Source organism: Rhineura floridana, chromosome 8 (assembly GCF_030035675.1).
Source record: "Rhineura floridana isolate rRhiFlo1 chromosome 8, rRhiFlo1.hap2, whole genome shotgun sequence".
Lineage (NCBI taxonomy): Eukaryota > Metazoa > Chordata > Lepidosauria > Squamata > Rhineuridae > Rhineura > Rhineura floridana.
Genome location: NC_084487.1, coordinates 59,363,895 through 59,381,468, shown reverse-complemented (window position 1 = coordinate 59,381,468; position 17,574 = coordinate 59,363,895). Strand labels below are relative to the sequence as shown.

The 17,574-nt window shown below is 44.1% G+C and overlaps 1 protein-coding gene across 6 annotated transcripts in view; it reads right to left on the bottom strand.

The window, feature by feature from the left end:
• ATP2B1 (ATPase plasma membrane Ca2+ transporting 1) overlaps positions 1-17,574 on the bottom strand; it is a 101,770-nt gene that overhangs the window by 13,050 nt on the left and 71,146 nt on the right. For all 6 annotated transcript variants that reach the window (XM_061639591.1, XM_061639589.1, XM_061639586.1 and 3 more), the window contains 8 exons: positions 16,353-16,594; positions 14,558-14,795; positions 13,366-13,545; positions 13,192-13,279; positions 12,480-12,586; positions 1,419-1,610; positions 992-1,205; positions 603-814 (listed from right to left, as the gene is read on the bottom strand). In XM_061639591.1, the coding sequence (XP_061495575.1) occupies positions 603-814; positions 992-1,205; positions 1,419-1,610; positions 12,480-12,586; positions 13,192-13,279; positions 13,366-13,545; positions 14,558-14,795; positions 16,353-16,594 (1,473 nt within the window). The remainder of the gene's footprint in view (positions 1-602; positions 815-991; positions 1,206-1,418; positions 1,611-12,479; positions 12,587-13,191; positions 13,280-13,365; positions 13,546-14,557; positions 14,796-16,352; positions 16,595-17,574) is intronic.

The window sequence follows — 17,574 nt, the reverse complement described above, 5'->3', positions numbered from 1 at the left end:
TAGATTGCATGCACATCGCCCTGGGCTCCCTTTGGGAAGAAGGGTGGAGTAAAAATGCAATAAAGTAATTAAACAAATTAAAACTATGAAAGTTCATTATTTCCATTTTAATCAGTGAAGTTCTGAGAGGAGTCATCCATTTTTACATATTTAATACTCTAACAAAGGTATCCAAATCACTTCCTAATTATTAAATCTGCTGCATGCTGATACAGATATGCTTAGTTTAATCTGACATACAAATATAATGATTCAATTGTGATATTAGAAGCCAGATTAAGAAGCACATATTTCAGCAGGTATGCCAATAGGTTACTCTATGGATTTTAAAGCAACACATGAAAAGACTTCCAATTTCCAAACAAAATGGTTTTAAGCTGCCAATGTTGGACTGGTGACTACATCAGAGTAAAGGTACAGAGGAAGGTTCCTCTCAGTTAAATCTCCAAGTTTAAAGAATTTCGTAGTATGTCAGCCAAATTCTGTACTATGTTGGACATGCTAGGAATGTCCCATCCTGATAATGGCTCATATGTAAAACATTGGCAACTAAAAAGGCAAAATAAAAATTCTGTATCAAATAAATTGAGTAATCCACCCACCTGTACAACAAATGTGCCAAGAACTATGGTACAGAATATAGCATTATTGAAAATTCCTTCAAATACATTCCTTTCACCATGGATTTTTCGGGCATTTATTTCATTAAAAAGCTGCATCATAACAAATGTGTTAAATACAATAGTATAGTGCTCTGAAGGAGGAGCATGAAGAGGTGCATTTCTTCCACTATCAATGTCAAAGATTTTTTCGCCTGTGAAGGAGAGGTTAACACTCTCAGTATTTCATGTAGATTCAGATTTGCATGCAAGTCAAAAAAGTTAAATAGTGAACAGCTGAATTTGAAGACTGAAATAGCCATTTGAGAAGCAGCCACAAAGCAAGAAGTTAGCTTCTGAAAAGTTAAAGCATAGGAATACAGAATTCTTACCAGCAAACAGGAGTGTAAAGACAACCACAAGCTGATAGAAAGCATGGCCCAGAATATTCTTCATCATTGTGCGTGAGATGAGAGGTTTATTTCTACCATAAGGCTTTCTCAGCAAGAGGGCTTCTGTGGGTGGTTCCGTTGCCAAAGCAAGTGAAGCCAAAGTGTCCATTATGAGATTCACCCATAACATCTGAACAGCTTTCAATGGAGAATCCTATAAAAACAGTATTATTTCCTTATACATAAACACAAAGATCCTAGAAACCAACAAGTCATACAGCAGTTAAACACGTTCTCTACTGAAGCTTGGTACCATGCTTTTTAAAAAAACACTTCTAGTAAAATTGCTCTAAAAAGGTTATTACATCAGTTACACACAGTGTGTATTTTCAACCCTAGTAGTTGAAAATGAATACATAATACTTACTTGTGTAATACATGCTCCTGTGAAAGCAACAATTACTGCCACTACATTGACAGTAAGCTGGAACTGAAGGAATTTGGAGATACTGTCATACACATTTCTTCCCCACATAACTGCTTTAACAATGCTTGTGAAGTTGTCATCTGTAAGAATAATATCGGAAGCTTCTTTAGCTACATCAGTTCCAGCAATACCCTGAAAGGAAAATCCAAAAAAAGTCACAACATGAGGTACGACAGGCATTATAACATTCCAGCTATAACACATTGCAGTTAAAAAGTGTGCACACAAAGCACTAGGACCACTCCTGAAAACACTCATCCAAAGGTTCCATTCCTTCAGTGGACCCAACTTTTATTTAACTGTCTCACTGTCTCAATATCAAGTTTAAATAATATCAAAAGAATAACTATTGTGTCAAATCCAATTGTTTAACTAGGTTAGTCACTGTCAGTATTTGCAGCAATTATTAGTGCAGATTTCTATCAGATTGGTGACAGATCTGTTGGCACTAATATTAACTGACCTAGTAAACTATGCACATGTGGGAGCAAGTCTGACTGGATTCAATGGGATTTATTCTAAGGTACTCATATACAGAATTGCAATGCATAGACCTTACAAATCTTGGAAGTGCATTTCATCTGCTCCCATTACAGATGAGTACTGATGAAGCATGGCATGCAAACCAGTTAAAGCTACTCCTGTACAATAAATCCACATGACCATTATTGAAATTGCACATTTTAAGCTTTATTTGCCTTTTAGCAATATTTTGTACATGCTGTGCTTAGTTAAAAATAGCTTGACATTCTAAGCTTCTTTTGCATCAGACAATAATCTTCAAAACCACTAGATGGCACAGTAACACAGTTGCTGAATGCTCCATCCACATTAAGCAAATTCCACCACTTCTAGATGAGGCAGTATGTTTTGGAATCTAGGCATAGTCCCTTAGATATCATTCCAACAAGGAACAGTAATCAGTTACTTGTGTCAAGTGATTGCATAATTTAATCTGAAAAGCTGTCTGTGTTCAGCTGTTGAGAATAGAAATGCAACAGACACAACACAGCTAAATAGAAAACGGTGACCTTAAAATGCTACATGAGAATGGTATGGGAGGCATCTACACCTTGGTGTCCCATCAATGTAACAAGACAAATTCATTTTTACTCCTTCAAAAAAAAAACATCAATATGGAGTTCACATTAGTGAACAGAAGAGAAAAACATACGAAGCAGTATGCAAGGTTCAGTGTCATGTAAGTGACACCAATTCTACAGAGATAAAGTAGTGTACTCAGTAGCAGTGTCACAACTCCACTGTGACAAGGAAAAAGAGCAGAAGAAACTTAATCTCTGCATTAAAAGCTCAAAAGAAGTATAAGTTTAGCATTAACCACATTAATATCTCACTTTTAGATTAAAATGGTCAAAAGTGAGTTTCAGATAATCTTGACCTCAAGCAGCAACATCATAATTTCTTTAAGGTCTTCTTCACACTCGTCATTCTACCCCCACCCTTTCAGCACAGTCCTCAGGACTTTCTACAATTGGAACATCTCTTTTCATAGTCCAAGAGTTCCACCTATTTCAATAGCCAGCACATCCCCAGAATATTTCCATGGCTCTTAGTTTCTTATGCCATCTCCACTACTGATAGCTTCAGGTTCTTACTTTTGATTTTAGATTCAGAGACACAAGACATTGCAGATTTATTACCACATTTTACCCAGAGAAAGCTGCAACATTATACACTCAAGTTTTTTTCTATCCAAATTGTCACAGTGAACACCTTAGAACCTAAGTACAGTCCTATTTAGTTTTTCATACAAGTATAATCTTATATATGGACACTGTTGGTTTATGCAGCTCTCCTTTTAAGTTATCTGAGAATGGACCATTGGTCTCACCTGAAGGGTGATTTTCATAGGAGGACTGACATCAAGCGGGTTATAGCTCCACCTATCGTCCGAAGGCAAGAATGTTTTGAAGCCAAGACTAGGGGCGTCAGGCCCCTCCCACTCTCCAGTTCATTCGCAGCGAGTCTAAAAAGAGATATCTAAAGATGCAAGAGAAAAGGCCAACAGGCCTACCAGCAAGGACATGACACAATAGCAATAATCATATGACTCTGACATAGCGAGATAACATTAATTGCAGTCTTGACTTCACTAGTAAATCTAAATATAATAGCGTAACAGGAATATATAAACACCCCCCAAAACAATATGTAAATATCTAAATATCCTCCAACTGGGAGGGTCGTGATGTCAGTCCTCCTATGAAAATCACCCTTCAGGTGAGACCAATGGTCCATTTCCCATAGGAGGACTGCCATCAAGCGGGATGTACCAAAGCAGCCCATAACAGGGAGGGACCACCCACATCCTAATCATCATTAAGAACCTGTTGCAACACTCGTCTGCCAAAGGAGGCAGAGGCATAACGATCTATTTTGTAGTGCCTTATAAACGAGTGTGGAGTAGACCAAACAGCAGCTCTACAAATATCAGCAACAGGGGCGTTAGTATCGGGGCATACTCTCGACCTTGTTTTTACTACTGGACATGGGGATAGTAATCTGGATGTGGGGAGTCTTACATCTCTCCCTTTGTCATGGTCAGATCACTGCTTGCTGAAGTTTAGACTTTCAGTGGCCTTTTCCCTCTGCAAGGGTGGGGGACCTATTAAAATGGTCCGCCCCCGGAGACTAATGAATCCTGATGCTTTTCAAAGGGCTCTGGGGGATTTTCCGGCTGATAGGACTGGCGCTCCTGTCGAAGCCCTGGCTAATCTGTGGAATGCAGAGATGACCCGGGCAGTGGACACGATCACTCCTGTGCGCCCTCTCCTTTGTAGAGCTCATACAGCTCCTTGGTATACTCAGGAGCTAAGAGCTATGAAGCAAGATAGGAGACGGCTTGAGCAGAGTTGGAGACGAACTCCCAACGAATGCAATTATGCACTGGTTTGTGCTTCTACCAAGCGGTATGTAGGTGCGGTGAGGGTGGCGAAGAAACAACATTTCGCCGCCACTATTAAGTCATCTCTCTCCCGCCCAGCGGAGCTTTTTAGAGTTGTCCGAGGGCTACTCCACCCTGGCCCACAGGACATGGTAGATACATCGGTAGCCCGCTGTAATGAGTTTGCTAAGCACTTCCAGCATAAAATCTTATGCATTCGTCGGGACCTAGATTCCCATTTTATGACAGTTAGTCCTAATGAGGTGTCTGGAACACAGTCTAGTCATGTTTTGTTGGATGAGTTTCAGTCGGTTCAGTTCGAGGACGTGGACAAGGTGCTTGGACAGGTACGTGCAACCACTTCGGTACTTGATCCTTGCTCCTCTTGGCTTATAAAAACTAGCAAGGATGGAACAGTTGGCTGGGCCAAGGAAGTGATAAATGCCTCTTTACGAGAGGGAGTGGTCCCTGGCTGTCTGAAAGAAGCGGCGGTAAGACCACTCCTGAAAAAACCTTCCTTGGACCCAGAGGACTTTAACAACTATAGACCATTGGCAAATGTTCCATTCTTGGGCAAGGTCTTGAAACGAGTGGTTGCTGACCAGCTCCAGGCGCTATTGGATGAAACTGATTATCTAGATCCATTTCAGTCGGGTTTCAGACCTGGTTTTGGCACTGAGACGGCCTTGGTTGCCCTGTGTGATGACCTATATCGGGAGAGAGACAGAGGGAGTGTAACTGTTGATTCTCCTTGATCTCTCAGCGGCTTTTGATACCATCGACCATGGTATCCTTCTGGAGAAACTTGCGGAGTTGGGTGTTGGAGGCACTGCTTGGCAGTGGTTCCGCTCCTACTTGGCGGGCCGTCTCCAGAAGATAATACTTGGGGAACATTGCTCGACCCCGTGGGTTCTCCAATATGGGGTCCCGCAGGGTTCGGTCTTGTCTCCCATGCTCTTTAATATCTATATGAAGCCGTTGGGTGCAGTCATCCGGAGTTTTGGAGTGCGTTGTCATCAGTACGCTGATGACACGCAGCTCTACTTCTCCTTTTCATCTTCTTCAGGTGAAGCGGTCGATGTGCTGAACCGTTGTCTGGACGCGACAATGGACTGGATGAGAACTAACAAACTGAGACTCAATCCGGATAAGACTGAGATGCTGCTGGTGGATGGTTTCTCTGGTCAGATGGTGGATACATACCCTGTCCTGGAGGGGTTACACTCCCCCTAAAGGATCAGGTTCGTAGTTTGGGAGTCGTTTTAGACTCTTCCCTATCACTCGAGGCCCATGTAGCCTCGGTGGCACGGAATGCGTTTTACCAACTTCGGTTGGTAGCCCAGCTACGTCCCTATCTGAGTAAGGAGGACCTTACATCAGTGGTTCATGCTCTGGTAACCTCACGTTTGGACTACTGCAACACGCTCTACGTAGGACTACATCTGAAGATGGGTCGGAAGCTACAGCTAGTGCAAAATACGGTGGCCAGACTGCTAACAAGAACTAAGCGGTCTGAGCATATAACACCTGTTCTGGCTCGCCTGCACTGGCTTCCAATATGCTACCGGGCCAGATTCAAAGTGTTGGTATTAACCTATAAAGCCTTATACGGCGCGGGACCACGATACCCGCAGGAACGCCTCTCCCGTTATGAACCGGCTCGTACACTACGGTCTACTACGAAGGCCCTCCTCCGGGTCCCGACCCATAGGGAGGCCCGGAGGGTAGTAACAAGATCTAGGGCCTTCTCAGTGGTGGCCCCCGAATTGTGGAATAGTCTCCCCGAGGAGGTACGCCTGGCGCCGACACTATTATCTTTTCGGCGCCAGGTTAAAACCTTTCTCTTCTCCGAGGCATTTTAATCTAAGTTATTTATGTAAATGTTGTAACTGGTATTTTAGATGATGTACTTTTATATTTGTTATATTGATCTTGTAATTTTATTATTGTATATCTTTCTATGTTTGCCGCCCAGAGAGCTGTTTGCTAGTCGGGCGGGATATAAGCTGAATAAAATAAATAAATAATAAATAGTAGCAAAAGCAGCCGTAGTGGCCGCTGACCTAGTAGAATGAGCTGTTATGCTAGCTGGCACTGGAAGCTTAAGGGACTCGTAAGCTAAGGCAATACATGCACGCAACCAGTGGGATAAGGTGGAATTAGCTACTTTATGCTAATAAAGAACGTGGATGAAAGGATACAAACAAAGACTCAGTTCGTCGTATATCCTGGGTCCTAGACAGGTAGGTCTTGAGAGCCCTCCGAACATCCAATGAATGCCAAGCCTTCTCTAGAGGATGGGTAGGATTCGGACAAAATGAAGGAAGCACAATGTCCTGGTTGCAATGGACAACTGAGTTGACCTTGGGATGGAAGGAAGGATCAGTTTTCAGCACAACAGAGTCCTTGTGAAAGACACAGAGATGGCGGGCAGATGACAATGCGCCCAGTTCCGAAACTTGTCTCGCAGAGGTGATTACGATCAGGAACAAGACCTTGAATGAGAGCAGACGTAAAGGCACAGTCCTAAGGGGTTCAAACGGAGGGCGTTGTAAAGCCTGCAGGACCTTCGACAAACTCCATGAGGGGAAACGATGGACTACAGCCGGTGAACGTAGAACAGCTCCCCTCAGAAAGCGTTTGATGAACAGATGTGAGGCAATAGTGGCACCAGTGGAAGACACTGAGAGAATGGACGACAGAGTGGACGCATGTCGACGTAAGGTGTTGGGTCTAAGTCCCATCATGAAGCCCCTATGAAGATATTGCAACACCTGTTGTATTGTGGCCTGGGAAGGATCGCGGTGCTGGACTGGCACCACCTGGAGAATGCCACCCAAGTATGTTGGTATATACGAGTGGTAGAAGGTCTTCTCGAGGCCAAGATAATATCGATAACAGCGTCAGACAGGCCAGCCGACTTCAAATGTCTCTGTTCAAAAGCCATGCTGTTAGGTTGAGCCAAGAGGGGTCCTGATGCCATACTGGGCCCTGGGATAGGAGGTCTGGCCTGACTGGGAGTGTCCAAGGATCCGTTACCGACATTGCAAGGAGATCCGAAAACCACGGTCGACGGGGCCAATATGGTGCTATCAGAACCAGCCGTGCCCTCTCACGCCACGCCTTCCTCAAGGTTCTGGCTAATAGTGGTATTGTAGGGAAGGTGTACAATAGGCCGTCCTGCCACGGTATGGACAGAGCATCCACCGCTTCCGCTGTCGTGTCCAGGTATCGTCCGAAGTACCTGGGGAGCAGGCAATTGTGACTGGAGGCAAACAGATCGACTGAGAAGAGGCCGAACCAACGCTGGAGAAGATGGAAAGTGGTCGGATGAAGCTTCAATTTTCCTGGGAAGACTTGTTGTCTGCTGAACCAGTCTGCTGTCACATTCCAAATTCTTCTGAGATGTTCTACTTTCAAGGATTGGAGATGTTGTTCTGCCCAGTTGAAGATGAGATAAGCTAGGTTCTGCAGAGACGGGACCTGGTTCCCCCCTGTCTGTTTAAATGTGATTTTGCACATGTGTTGTCTGTTCAAATGAGAACATGGTCCAAGGGGAACAGAGACTGAAAATGGAGCAGAGCTAAGTGGACAGATTTTAGCTCCAGCCAATTGATGCTCTGAGTCTGCTCTACTGCGGTCCAAACCCCTTGAACGAACTGGGAGTTGCAGTGGGCTCCCCAGCCGAGGAGACTGGCATCTGTGGTGATAACAGTCCTGCTGGGGTCTCTGAAGGAAGTGCCCTGGGTGAGATGTTGTACTCTCGTCCACCATCGAAATGAAAGGCGCAGTGCGGGGCTCACAGGAATTGAGCGATGATTTCAGCTGGCAATGTCCTGCTGAAATGGCAACAGAGCCCACTGAAGGTGACGAGCATGAGCTCGGGCCCATGGCACAGTATGGATGGTGGATACCAACATTCCTAGAGCCCTGGCTAGCAGCATGACATCTGCGGTTGCGTGGTGCATCAGACATCTTGCGATAGCTGTGATAGCGGTTATGCGTTCTGGAGACAGGAAAACCATCGCCCCTAGATGTTGTAGGCGTTGGGTTGGTTGTAGATGGCTTTTTTCGAAATTGACTAACCAGCCGTAAGTCTGTAAGACATGGAGCGTGAGCTTTAGATGTTGATTAGCCAGCTCCCTGGAACCTGCCCGTATTAAAAGATCGTCCAAGTAGGGATAGATGTGCACCCCTTGGAGCCGGAGGTAAGCCACTAGTATGAGTAGTACCTTGGTAAATACTCTCGGGACAGACGAGAGGCCGAATGGCATCGCTCGATATTGAAAATGCTGGGTGCCAAAGGCAAACCGAAGGAATTTCCTGTGGGCTAAGCAAATGGGCACATGGACATACGCTTCCATTAGGTCGATAGACGCCAGGAAGTCTCCTTCGTGAAGGCTTTCTGTAATGGAGTGGAGGGATTCAATTTTGAATCTGCGATACTTTACGAAACGGTTAATGAACTTGAGGTCCAATACCACCCTCCATGACAGATCTCGTTTGGGCACAGCAAATAGGAGGGAGTACACCCCTTCCGACCTCTCTGTTGTAGGGACTGGGTCTATCGCCGCTGTGTCCAAGAGGTGATGTATGGCTGTCTGCATGATGCAGTGCCTGGCTGGTGCCCTGGGACAAGGGGAGGGATGAAACTTGTCTGGAGGTGTTGCCCAAAACTCTACTGCATAGCCATAACAAAAAAGCTCTCTGATCCAGGCGACCTGAGTCAGCGCAGTCAATTGTCTCCAAACATAAGGAGTCTACCCCCAACTGGTATCGCATCAGTACTGTTTGTGTTGGCAGACCCTCCCCTATATGAGGACGTTGAGGTACCTCTGCGCCCTTGGTACTGACCTCTGCCCGGGAAACACCTGTTCCAGGCTCCCCTGGAGGGACGGAAATCATAATTTCGGAATTCGCGGCCTCGTCCTCCGGGCCGCATTCCTCGAAAGGGCTGGGTCGTGCGTTATGAGGTGAAACGTCGGAAAGGCCTGCGATCGACGTTCCTAACAGTGGCCAGAACAGGCTTTCGAGCATCCTTGGGATCAATGAGCACAGCCTTTAGGGCTTCCTCACCGAACAGTAAGGAGCCGGAATAAGGTGCCCTTGACAAGTTGACCCTGGCTGTAGAGTCCGCTTGCCAGTGACGAAGCCAAAGGGTCCTCCGAGCGACTACCTGGGCTGCCATAGCTCTTGCTGCCAACTGATTGGCGTCCAGGGTGGCGTCAGCCACAAACACCGCCGTCTTGCGCAATTTCACGAGTGACCGTTTCAGAGAGACCGGATTGGGACTAGGGTCATCTAAGAGGTCATCCAACCACATCATCGCTGCCCTGGAAAAGATGGAAGTTGATGCAGAAGCTCGCACGGAGAAGGCGGTGGCCTCATGAGTCTTACGTAATGCAAAGTCCAGCCTCCACTCAGTGGCGTCCTTTAGATGGGAATCTCCTTCCCTCGGCAAAAGGGATCTAGATACGAGACTGGAGATCGGCTCGTCTATGCTAGGAACGGCCAGTTTGCTGGTAAAGTCTGGAGCCAGAGAGTAAAGTCTGTCCGCAAGGGCGTTAAAGCGGCGAGCCTGTAATGGATGAGACCATTCGTCCTTAGCCAGTTTAGCAATTGGATCTGGCACAGGCAGGTAGTGCTCTGTTGGTGCGGGGGATTTCAAAACCCTGGCCCCTTTAATAGCGGGAGCGGTAGCTGCCGGTTTTGTAGCTTGGAGGCCAAGGGTGTTCAGTACTCTGCGAGCAAGGGGTTGATAATCTGAAGCATCAAACAAGCGATAAGATGTATCCTCCTCATGTTCCGAATGATCACTCCGTGTCCTTTGGCTTGCACAGCAAAAAGTGACTCCTCCCCGCCAGAAACCTCATCAATAAATCTGCCTCTGGCAATGTCAAAAGGATTTGGAGAGCATGACGGATGTGCCTCATTGCATACACAGTGGTCCATACTGTGCTGAGGTATGGCGGGGACTTGTGGTGGTGACTGTGTTTGAGTGAAAAATGACAGCATGCCTTGTAGTTGTGATAGGAACTCATGAGACAGCTGCAGTCCCAGTGAAATAGATGGTTGCGCCTGTAGAGGCGGCCCAGCGGGCTGTGACGGTGGGTAAGCCCTAGGCGGTAATATGGGAGGGGGCTGGGTGGCAGTTGGTTGGTCAGGAAACCCAGCAAAGTCCTCCTCGGAGGAGGAAGCAGTGGGAGAGTGAAAAAGATTCGTTAACTGTTCCTGGGCCGCTCCATCGGGGACCGAGGCAGAGACATAGCCTGGGCGCTTGGTTTTGCTGTGGCTGGAAAGATGTTTAGTTTTGGCAACCGCTTTGGTGTGCTTATGCTTGGCCGCCTTAGATAGTTTCGGCTTGGCTGTCTGAGTTGTCGTTGGCTGTTCCGCCATCTTATTTTCTATGGGTTTCAGTACACGGCCATGGATGGGGCAGAATGCACGGACCCAAACAGGCTCAGTACACGACCACGGATGGGCTAGAATGCACTGGCAGATGGCTAAGTACACGGCCACGGATGGGGCAGAATGTACAATGTTAACAACGTTGATACATGGCCTCGGTAGAATATATGGTATCAAACAGCCTTGGTACACGGCCACAGATGGGGCAGAATGTACAGTCCAGACAGCCCTGGTACACGGCCACGGATGGGGCAGAATGTCCAGTTCAAACAGCTTTTCACAGTATCCACCGCCTTAGTACACGGCCACGTATGGGGCAGAATGTACAGTTCAAACAGTCTGGTGCACAGCCACAGCCTTGATGCGACAGTGGAAAAGTACAGGTTCAAGTAGTTGTAGAGATCAAATAGTTGCAATAAGCATCAGCAGCCGCCATGTGGTAGAGGAACCCTTGTAGAGCTATAGGGTCCTATCTGCAATACACGTACAAGGAGCCCTTGCAAGGTAGACCCCCCTTTGTTTAGTACAGGAGAGGCTAAACAGAAAGAGCGGGGAAAAAGGGACAAACAAAATGGCGCCCGTAAAATGAGCGGGAAAAATACAATCAAGAATGGTGGAGTATGAAGAAGTATCAGTGGCGGACACTGAGGTGCACCAGCAAACTGAAAGGGGGGTTGCCCAGCACAGTCTCAAATGCGTGCTACAGCCGCGGGGCTGACAAACGTAATCGCAGCTCTAAAAAATGAAGCAGGGGACGGACAGGGGAATGCCGTAGCAGCTAAGGCAGCAGTAGGGAAGCAGCCGCAGCCGCCGACTGCAGAGACCTTCGCAGCGAGATATTTAAAGCCACGGAACGAGTCAGGGTAGAAACCGCCCAACGGCTAAAAGTCGCTAAGGGGGAGGGTAGGAGAGCCGCAGCCGCAGGCTCCCGGAGGGGAAGTTTTAAAGGCACCGCCGTGAGGAAAAAAGCCACGGCAGAACCCGGGAAGGCAGCAACTCAAACGGCCAGGGACTGAAGCAAAAGGAGCCATAAGAGGAGGCTCCTGGGGGAAACGTGGATCATGAAGGCACGAAACAAGCGGCGGGGTAAAGCAGGGAGCTGCAGCCGCAAGCTCCCGCCTGAGAATAGAGAGAACCGCAGCCGCGGTCTCTCTAAGAGCCGTTAGGCTAAAAACTGGGGAAAGAAATGGCCCGGGCAAGGGAGAGTCCCCCCAAGGGAATTCCCTAAGAATTACAGAATAAACAGTGTTAAATACAAGACAGAGGGAAGGAAAACACTCAGGATACACACAAACAACAATATCTCCACACCCTGTCAGACAAATACACGAACAAACACAAAAGACTTAGCTAGACGCTACGCTGTAATATGAATCTTGTTCGGTACGAAGGCAAGAATGAACTGGAGAGTGGGAGGGGCCTGACGCCCCTAGTCTTGGCTTCAAAACATTCTTGCCTTCGGACGATAGGTGGAGCTATAACCCGCTTGATGGCAGTCCTCCTATGGAAAATGCGGTTAACTGGAAGCAAAGGGAGCTGCAATCAGTTCTGCTATTTCCACTGGTGTGTGTAGTTCAATTGTATTCAATCTTCAATATATATCTAAATATTAATCACAACAAAAACTGGCAGTTCACTTTAATAGAAGCACTTATCTGAAACAGTAGACAGCCGTTTAAACTCCTTACCATAGCAAAGCCAACATCTGCTTTTTTCAGTGCTGGACCATCATTGGTACCATCGCCAGTCACTGCTACAACTTGCCTCTGTTCTGAAACTGTGCTGTCTATTATACCTAAAACGGAAGCATGGATATTTGAATTACTGTCAAATTTGCACTGAAAATTATAAGTAGACGTTTGGCCTAAAACCAGTATCCATTATAACAGGTGACATAGTCTCCTGATAGAAAGGAAGGTGGAAGGCATTCAATGGCGTGCAGGAAAAAAAGGGGGTAAACCTTGAATGCCTAAGACTGGAGAATTTACTTGATTGCTGCAGTATTGTACTTTTGCACCTCCGGTGCATATAGAGTTTTTAGCAACTATCATCCCCTGATGAAAGCCCTTGATGGGCTGAAACGTGTTGGGCATTTTATACTATAAGCTATTTCTTCAAAGAATTTATACAATAAATACATTGAAACTCCCTCCTTATAGTCTCCTGACCCTAATGACATTTTATCCAGCCACTGAAAAAATGTTTGGCCAGGTCTTTTCTAAAATATTTCTATTAATGCCCATTTGAATTTCCCCCCGCTTTTGCCTGCATAGCAGCGTTACAGAGTTAAAGGATGGTCTCATCTTGATAGCCATGGGCTAATATAAAAAGCTTATTTCCCCTCACAAAGTTCATGCAAGAAGCAATACTAAACCCTTCGATCTATAAATGCATTTTTACCTTTTACCAGAGTGTGTTTGTCAGTAGGGGAAGACCTGGCAAGTACACGGAGCTTGGGCCACATTTTGTCTATTCGTTCTTGTTCTATCTGTGAATATAATATAGATTTTTGTTTTATAATCAAGTAAGATTTCCACAATCAAAAATCAAGGTAACAATATTAACTAGACTCACCTCTCCTTTTTCATTACGTATTCGTCGGTTGAATTCTTTCCCTTCTAGGCATAAAAAATCTTCACCAGGATGTAAAATGCCACATTTTAAAGCAATAGCGCGGGCAGTGTTGATATTATCACCAGTAACCATACGCACAGTAATACCAGCACGCTGGCATTTTTTAATTGCATCTGGTACCTATTTTTTTTTAAAGAAAGAACTGTTTACAGAAAAGCTTTGCTACTGCAGCTCAACAAGGAAAAGTTCAAAGAATTATTTATTCAAAACTCCCTGCTTCCCCAATATTCCACTTTCTTCATCTCAAATTGTCCTTCAGTTGAAACAATGTGGCTTTACACAGTTCTATGGATCACTTGGCATCATTGTATTATTAAGGATAAAGTGTATATATGATCAAGTAAATATATATTTGAGTCTACAGATGTTTAACAAGCGGACACCTGTAATCACTATTGATTTAGTGTTCCAATAGTTTAGAGTCAGCTCGTTAAGTGCACCCATCACTATAAATTCTTGGGTGAATCACTTTTGGAGGATGTCTAGGGAAAAAAAGAGACTGGGATCTAAACTTACTGTTTAGCTAATGCTTAAAATGTTTCTTCCCATTTTAAGATAAGGCCTAATTCTCAGACAATATTTGACACAAGTTTTCAGACTACATGTGAGGGCTCAGGTATACTACTTCACTTGCTGTCTAAGAACTAGGACTTAGATTTGTTCACCAGGACAGAAAAAAAACATTCTGCAAACGTTTAGTAACCTTTAGATTAAATGTATATGCATTTTATACTGAAAATTTATCTGATCCAGGATATTTAATTAGTTTTTAAAAAGTTGATTTCCACCAATTCTTAAGGAGGTGTAGGGATCAACTTCACCTCTCACAAAATCATGTGCTCTGTTCTCTTAAAAATGGCACTATTTGTAGCAGTTATTATTCACTCAGGAGGGTCTCAAAGACAAAGCTCAAGTCAATCAACATGATCATGAAAACTGATCTTCAACCAGGGTATACTAGGTCTTGGGCATTATTTCATCACCTAAACATGAGCTATAAAAGCCAAAGCAACCAAATAAATATCTAGGTATGGTTACATTTGCTTTCAAAGTCAAGCATGGCAGAGACTTCAGACACTGGAAGAACAGTAAAGAATGTTCAAACATACATTTTAATAAAGTTTTCTCCTACCTCAGGCCTCACAGGGTCTTCAATGCCCACAACAGCGATACATGTAAGACCAGTGACAATGTCATTTTCATTATCCCATTCTGGCTCAGGTTCTCCTGCTGGGAAGTCTCTGAATGCTAGACATATGGTTCTGAGTCCTTCTGAGGCCATAGGCTCAATCACAGTTTTTACAATGTTATCACGGTCCCTTGGCCTGAATACTTTTGGTTCACCATTAGCACTCAGTATCTTGAAGCACCTGAAAACAAAATATTAATAAACTTCAAGATTCAGGATACTCAATTAAAAAGTCCCTTGATCAAAGTTACTCTCAAGAACTAATGTTAAAGGTTCCTAAGTCTTGCAGCAGCTAGATACACATGCCTTCCATCACAGATTTCATGAAGAAAATGGTTTCCTTCTCATCTCACCTCTCAGTATGAGAACATTTTTATGCCAGTGCTTGATGATGACGATAGGTTAAGGAAAGGCTAGGAAAGGCACAGAAGTGGATGATGAGGGATTCACAGCACAGCACTCCTGGGAGATGCTCCTAGAACACAGTACAAGTCTATCCTGCACCCCTTTTCAGCATCTTACAGCTCAGGAGTAACATAGATGTACCCCAAATGGGAAATGTTTTCACTCAGGTCCAAACAAGTTAAAAGCAAGTAGGGCAAGACTCAGAAAAGTAGCAAGATCCGTTCCAATAAGAGATACTATAGTCCTGGATTGTTATATTTTTATATGTAGAATACGTACTATGCAGATCATAAAAAATGCATATTTATATATGCACAAGAATGTCATGCCTTAGGCCACATTCACATCATGCACTGATTCTACTATTATTCCACTTTAAACAGTAATGCCTTCCCTCAAAGAATCGTAGGAAGTGTAGTTTGGGAAGGGTGCTAAGAGTTGTTAAGAGAACCCTATTCTCTTCATAGAGCTATGATCCCCAGAGTTCTCTGGAGAGATGGACTGACTGTTAAACCAATCAGGGAATTGTAGCTCTGTAAAGGGAACAGGAATCTCCTAACAACTCTCAGCACCATTCACAAATTACCCTTCTCAGGATTCTTTGGGGGAAACCATGACTTTTTAAAGTGGAATAATATTGGAATAAATGTATGGCATGAATGTGGCCTGTCTCCACAAAAGAGGGTACTGTTCTGGAGCTGAAATGGCATAGGTTCTCCAACAGACTTTCCCCACCACCCCGTCTTCTGCAATCAATTCAGTGACTAGTAAGAATGAATACACAATAGCCTAAACTGAAAGATCAAAGACCACTATTTTCCATCTCCCTTTTCATCTAGTCTATGCAAACTATATACTCCTCACTGACCAGCAAGTTTTGCAATTAAAAAGCATGAAGAAAGTGCATTTGGCTGACTAAACTCAATCATTAGGAAGACAATGAAAACTATTATTTCAAAGGGAAGAAGACCAGGGAATACCTCACTGTTTCCATGATTAAGCAGTCAAGATTATATATCTAATCTCTAGCAAAAAGTAGTCATTGCATCACACTGTGCAAGAGCTTTAATATTGACTAATGAAAGTTAAATACAACCTTGTATTCATTGAAGGCTTGGAAGGTAGCTTGTTTAGATTGGTCAATGAAGCATTCAGATATATTATAAACCCTTAATCAACCTCTTATGGAAAAAGGTTTCTAAATTAGCTAGTTCCAAGAGTTCCAAGACTTGGACAAGGAAGAAGTATGGTGTTAAAAAGCCAGGATATGGAAGGTTTCACTTCAGGAATCACTGCTATATGACAGAGACCACAAGAACAAAAGTTAACTTGCTTTTTAAGTACTATCTCTGAGGCACCCTTGCTGAATATCCGGAAACTGCCGTCAGAGTTCTTTAACACAGTACTCATGGATTTTCTAACAGAGTTGAAGGTGTAGACTTTGTAGAGTGCCTCTTCTGGTATTTCATTTCTAACATCCTGATAATCTTGTTTCAAATCCAGAAGTAGTCCCAATAAAGCACATTCAGTTTTATTACCAACATGGCGGGGCAGGCCACCTTCCTTTTCAGGAGGCTGAAAGACAGAATAAACGCTTGAGAAGGAATTTGCTTCAGTTCAAGCAAATAAGCTCTACTGGAATAAGGAGCAGGCAACAGATTAGAATTTACTATCTCAGAAACTGTAAACTGAAGGTTTGCAAGTTATATGCTGAAATTGGGTGTATATTTTAGCTTCTATACTTCTTCAAAAATATGCAATTGGTCAGGAGCAGTTTGATGTTCATACAACACAATCAAGAGATTTTATATTAATTTGTCTTTTCCAGTCAGAGTACAAGTAGTTAGATTTAGACACAATTTCAGGAGTCACAGTTCTTATAAAGCAGTTAAACTCAATTCAAGAGTAGCTTTGGAGGTTAATTCTTGCATTTGGGGAGCATGCAATGAGAAAGGTCAGATGCATATTTCAATACCAGGTAGGGGATTGGTAAACAAGACAGTTTCTTCTGAGTGAGGAACAAAAGGAAGTACAGACACTTGTTCAGCATTTGCATGGTCTTTTTACCAAGACCAAGCAAAATACAGGATATTGCCCTTGTAAACATCTCCATGGGTCAATACGACAGCTGGTTTGCAGTTATATGGGCCTATATAATGCAACACACCAAGTCAAACAAAATTCACTAACCATGCCCCATAAGCTGCTCAATATACTTGTTTTTGCTGCCTACCTGAGACTGCAAAAACAGGGGTGTTGAACACTGTCAGGCCACAGAGCATGGCTGTTGTTTGGTTTGGTGAGTAAGTTAAGGCAATCCTTGCATATTTCACTACTCTTCCCAATCAGACCAACAAATACTGAAAGGACAAGAAAGCTGAAAATGACATGTGGAGCTTTGTGGCTCCAGAAAAGTGTCAGTAGAACATATACATTCAATTTCTCAATAATGAACAGCTAAACTAATCAAGCTGTGAATTGAGCCAAGGCACAAGTTTATTAGTTTGGGTATTATTTAATGCTCTTTTATCCAGAAAAAAAAAGGTTTAATACAT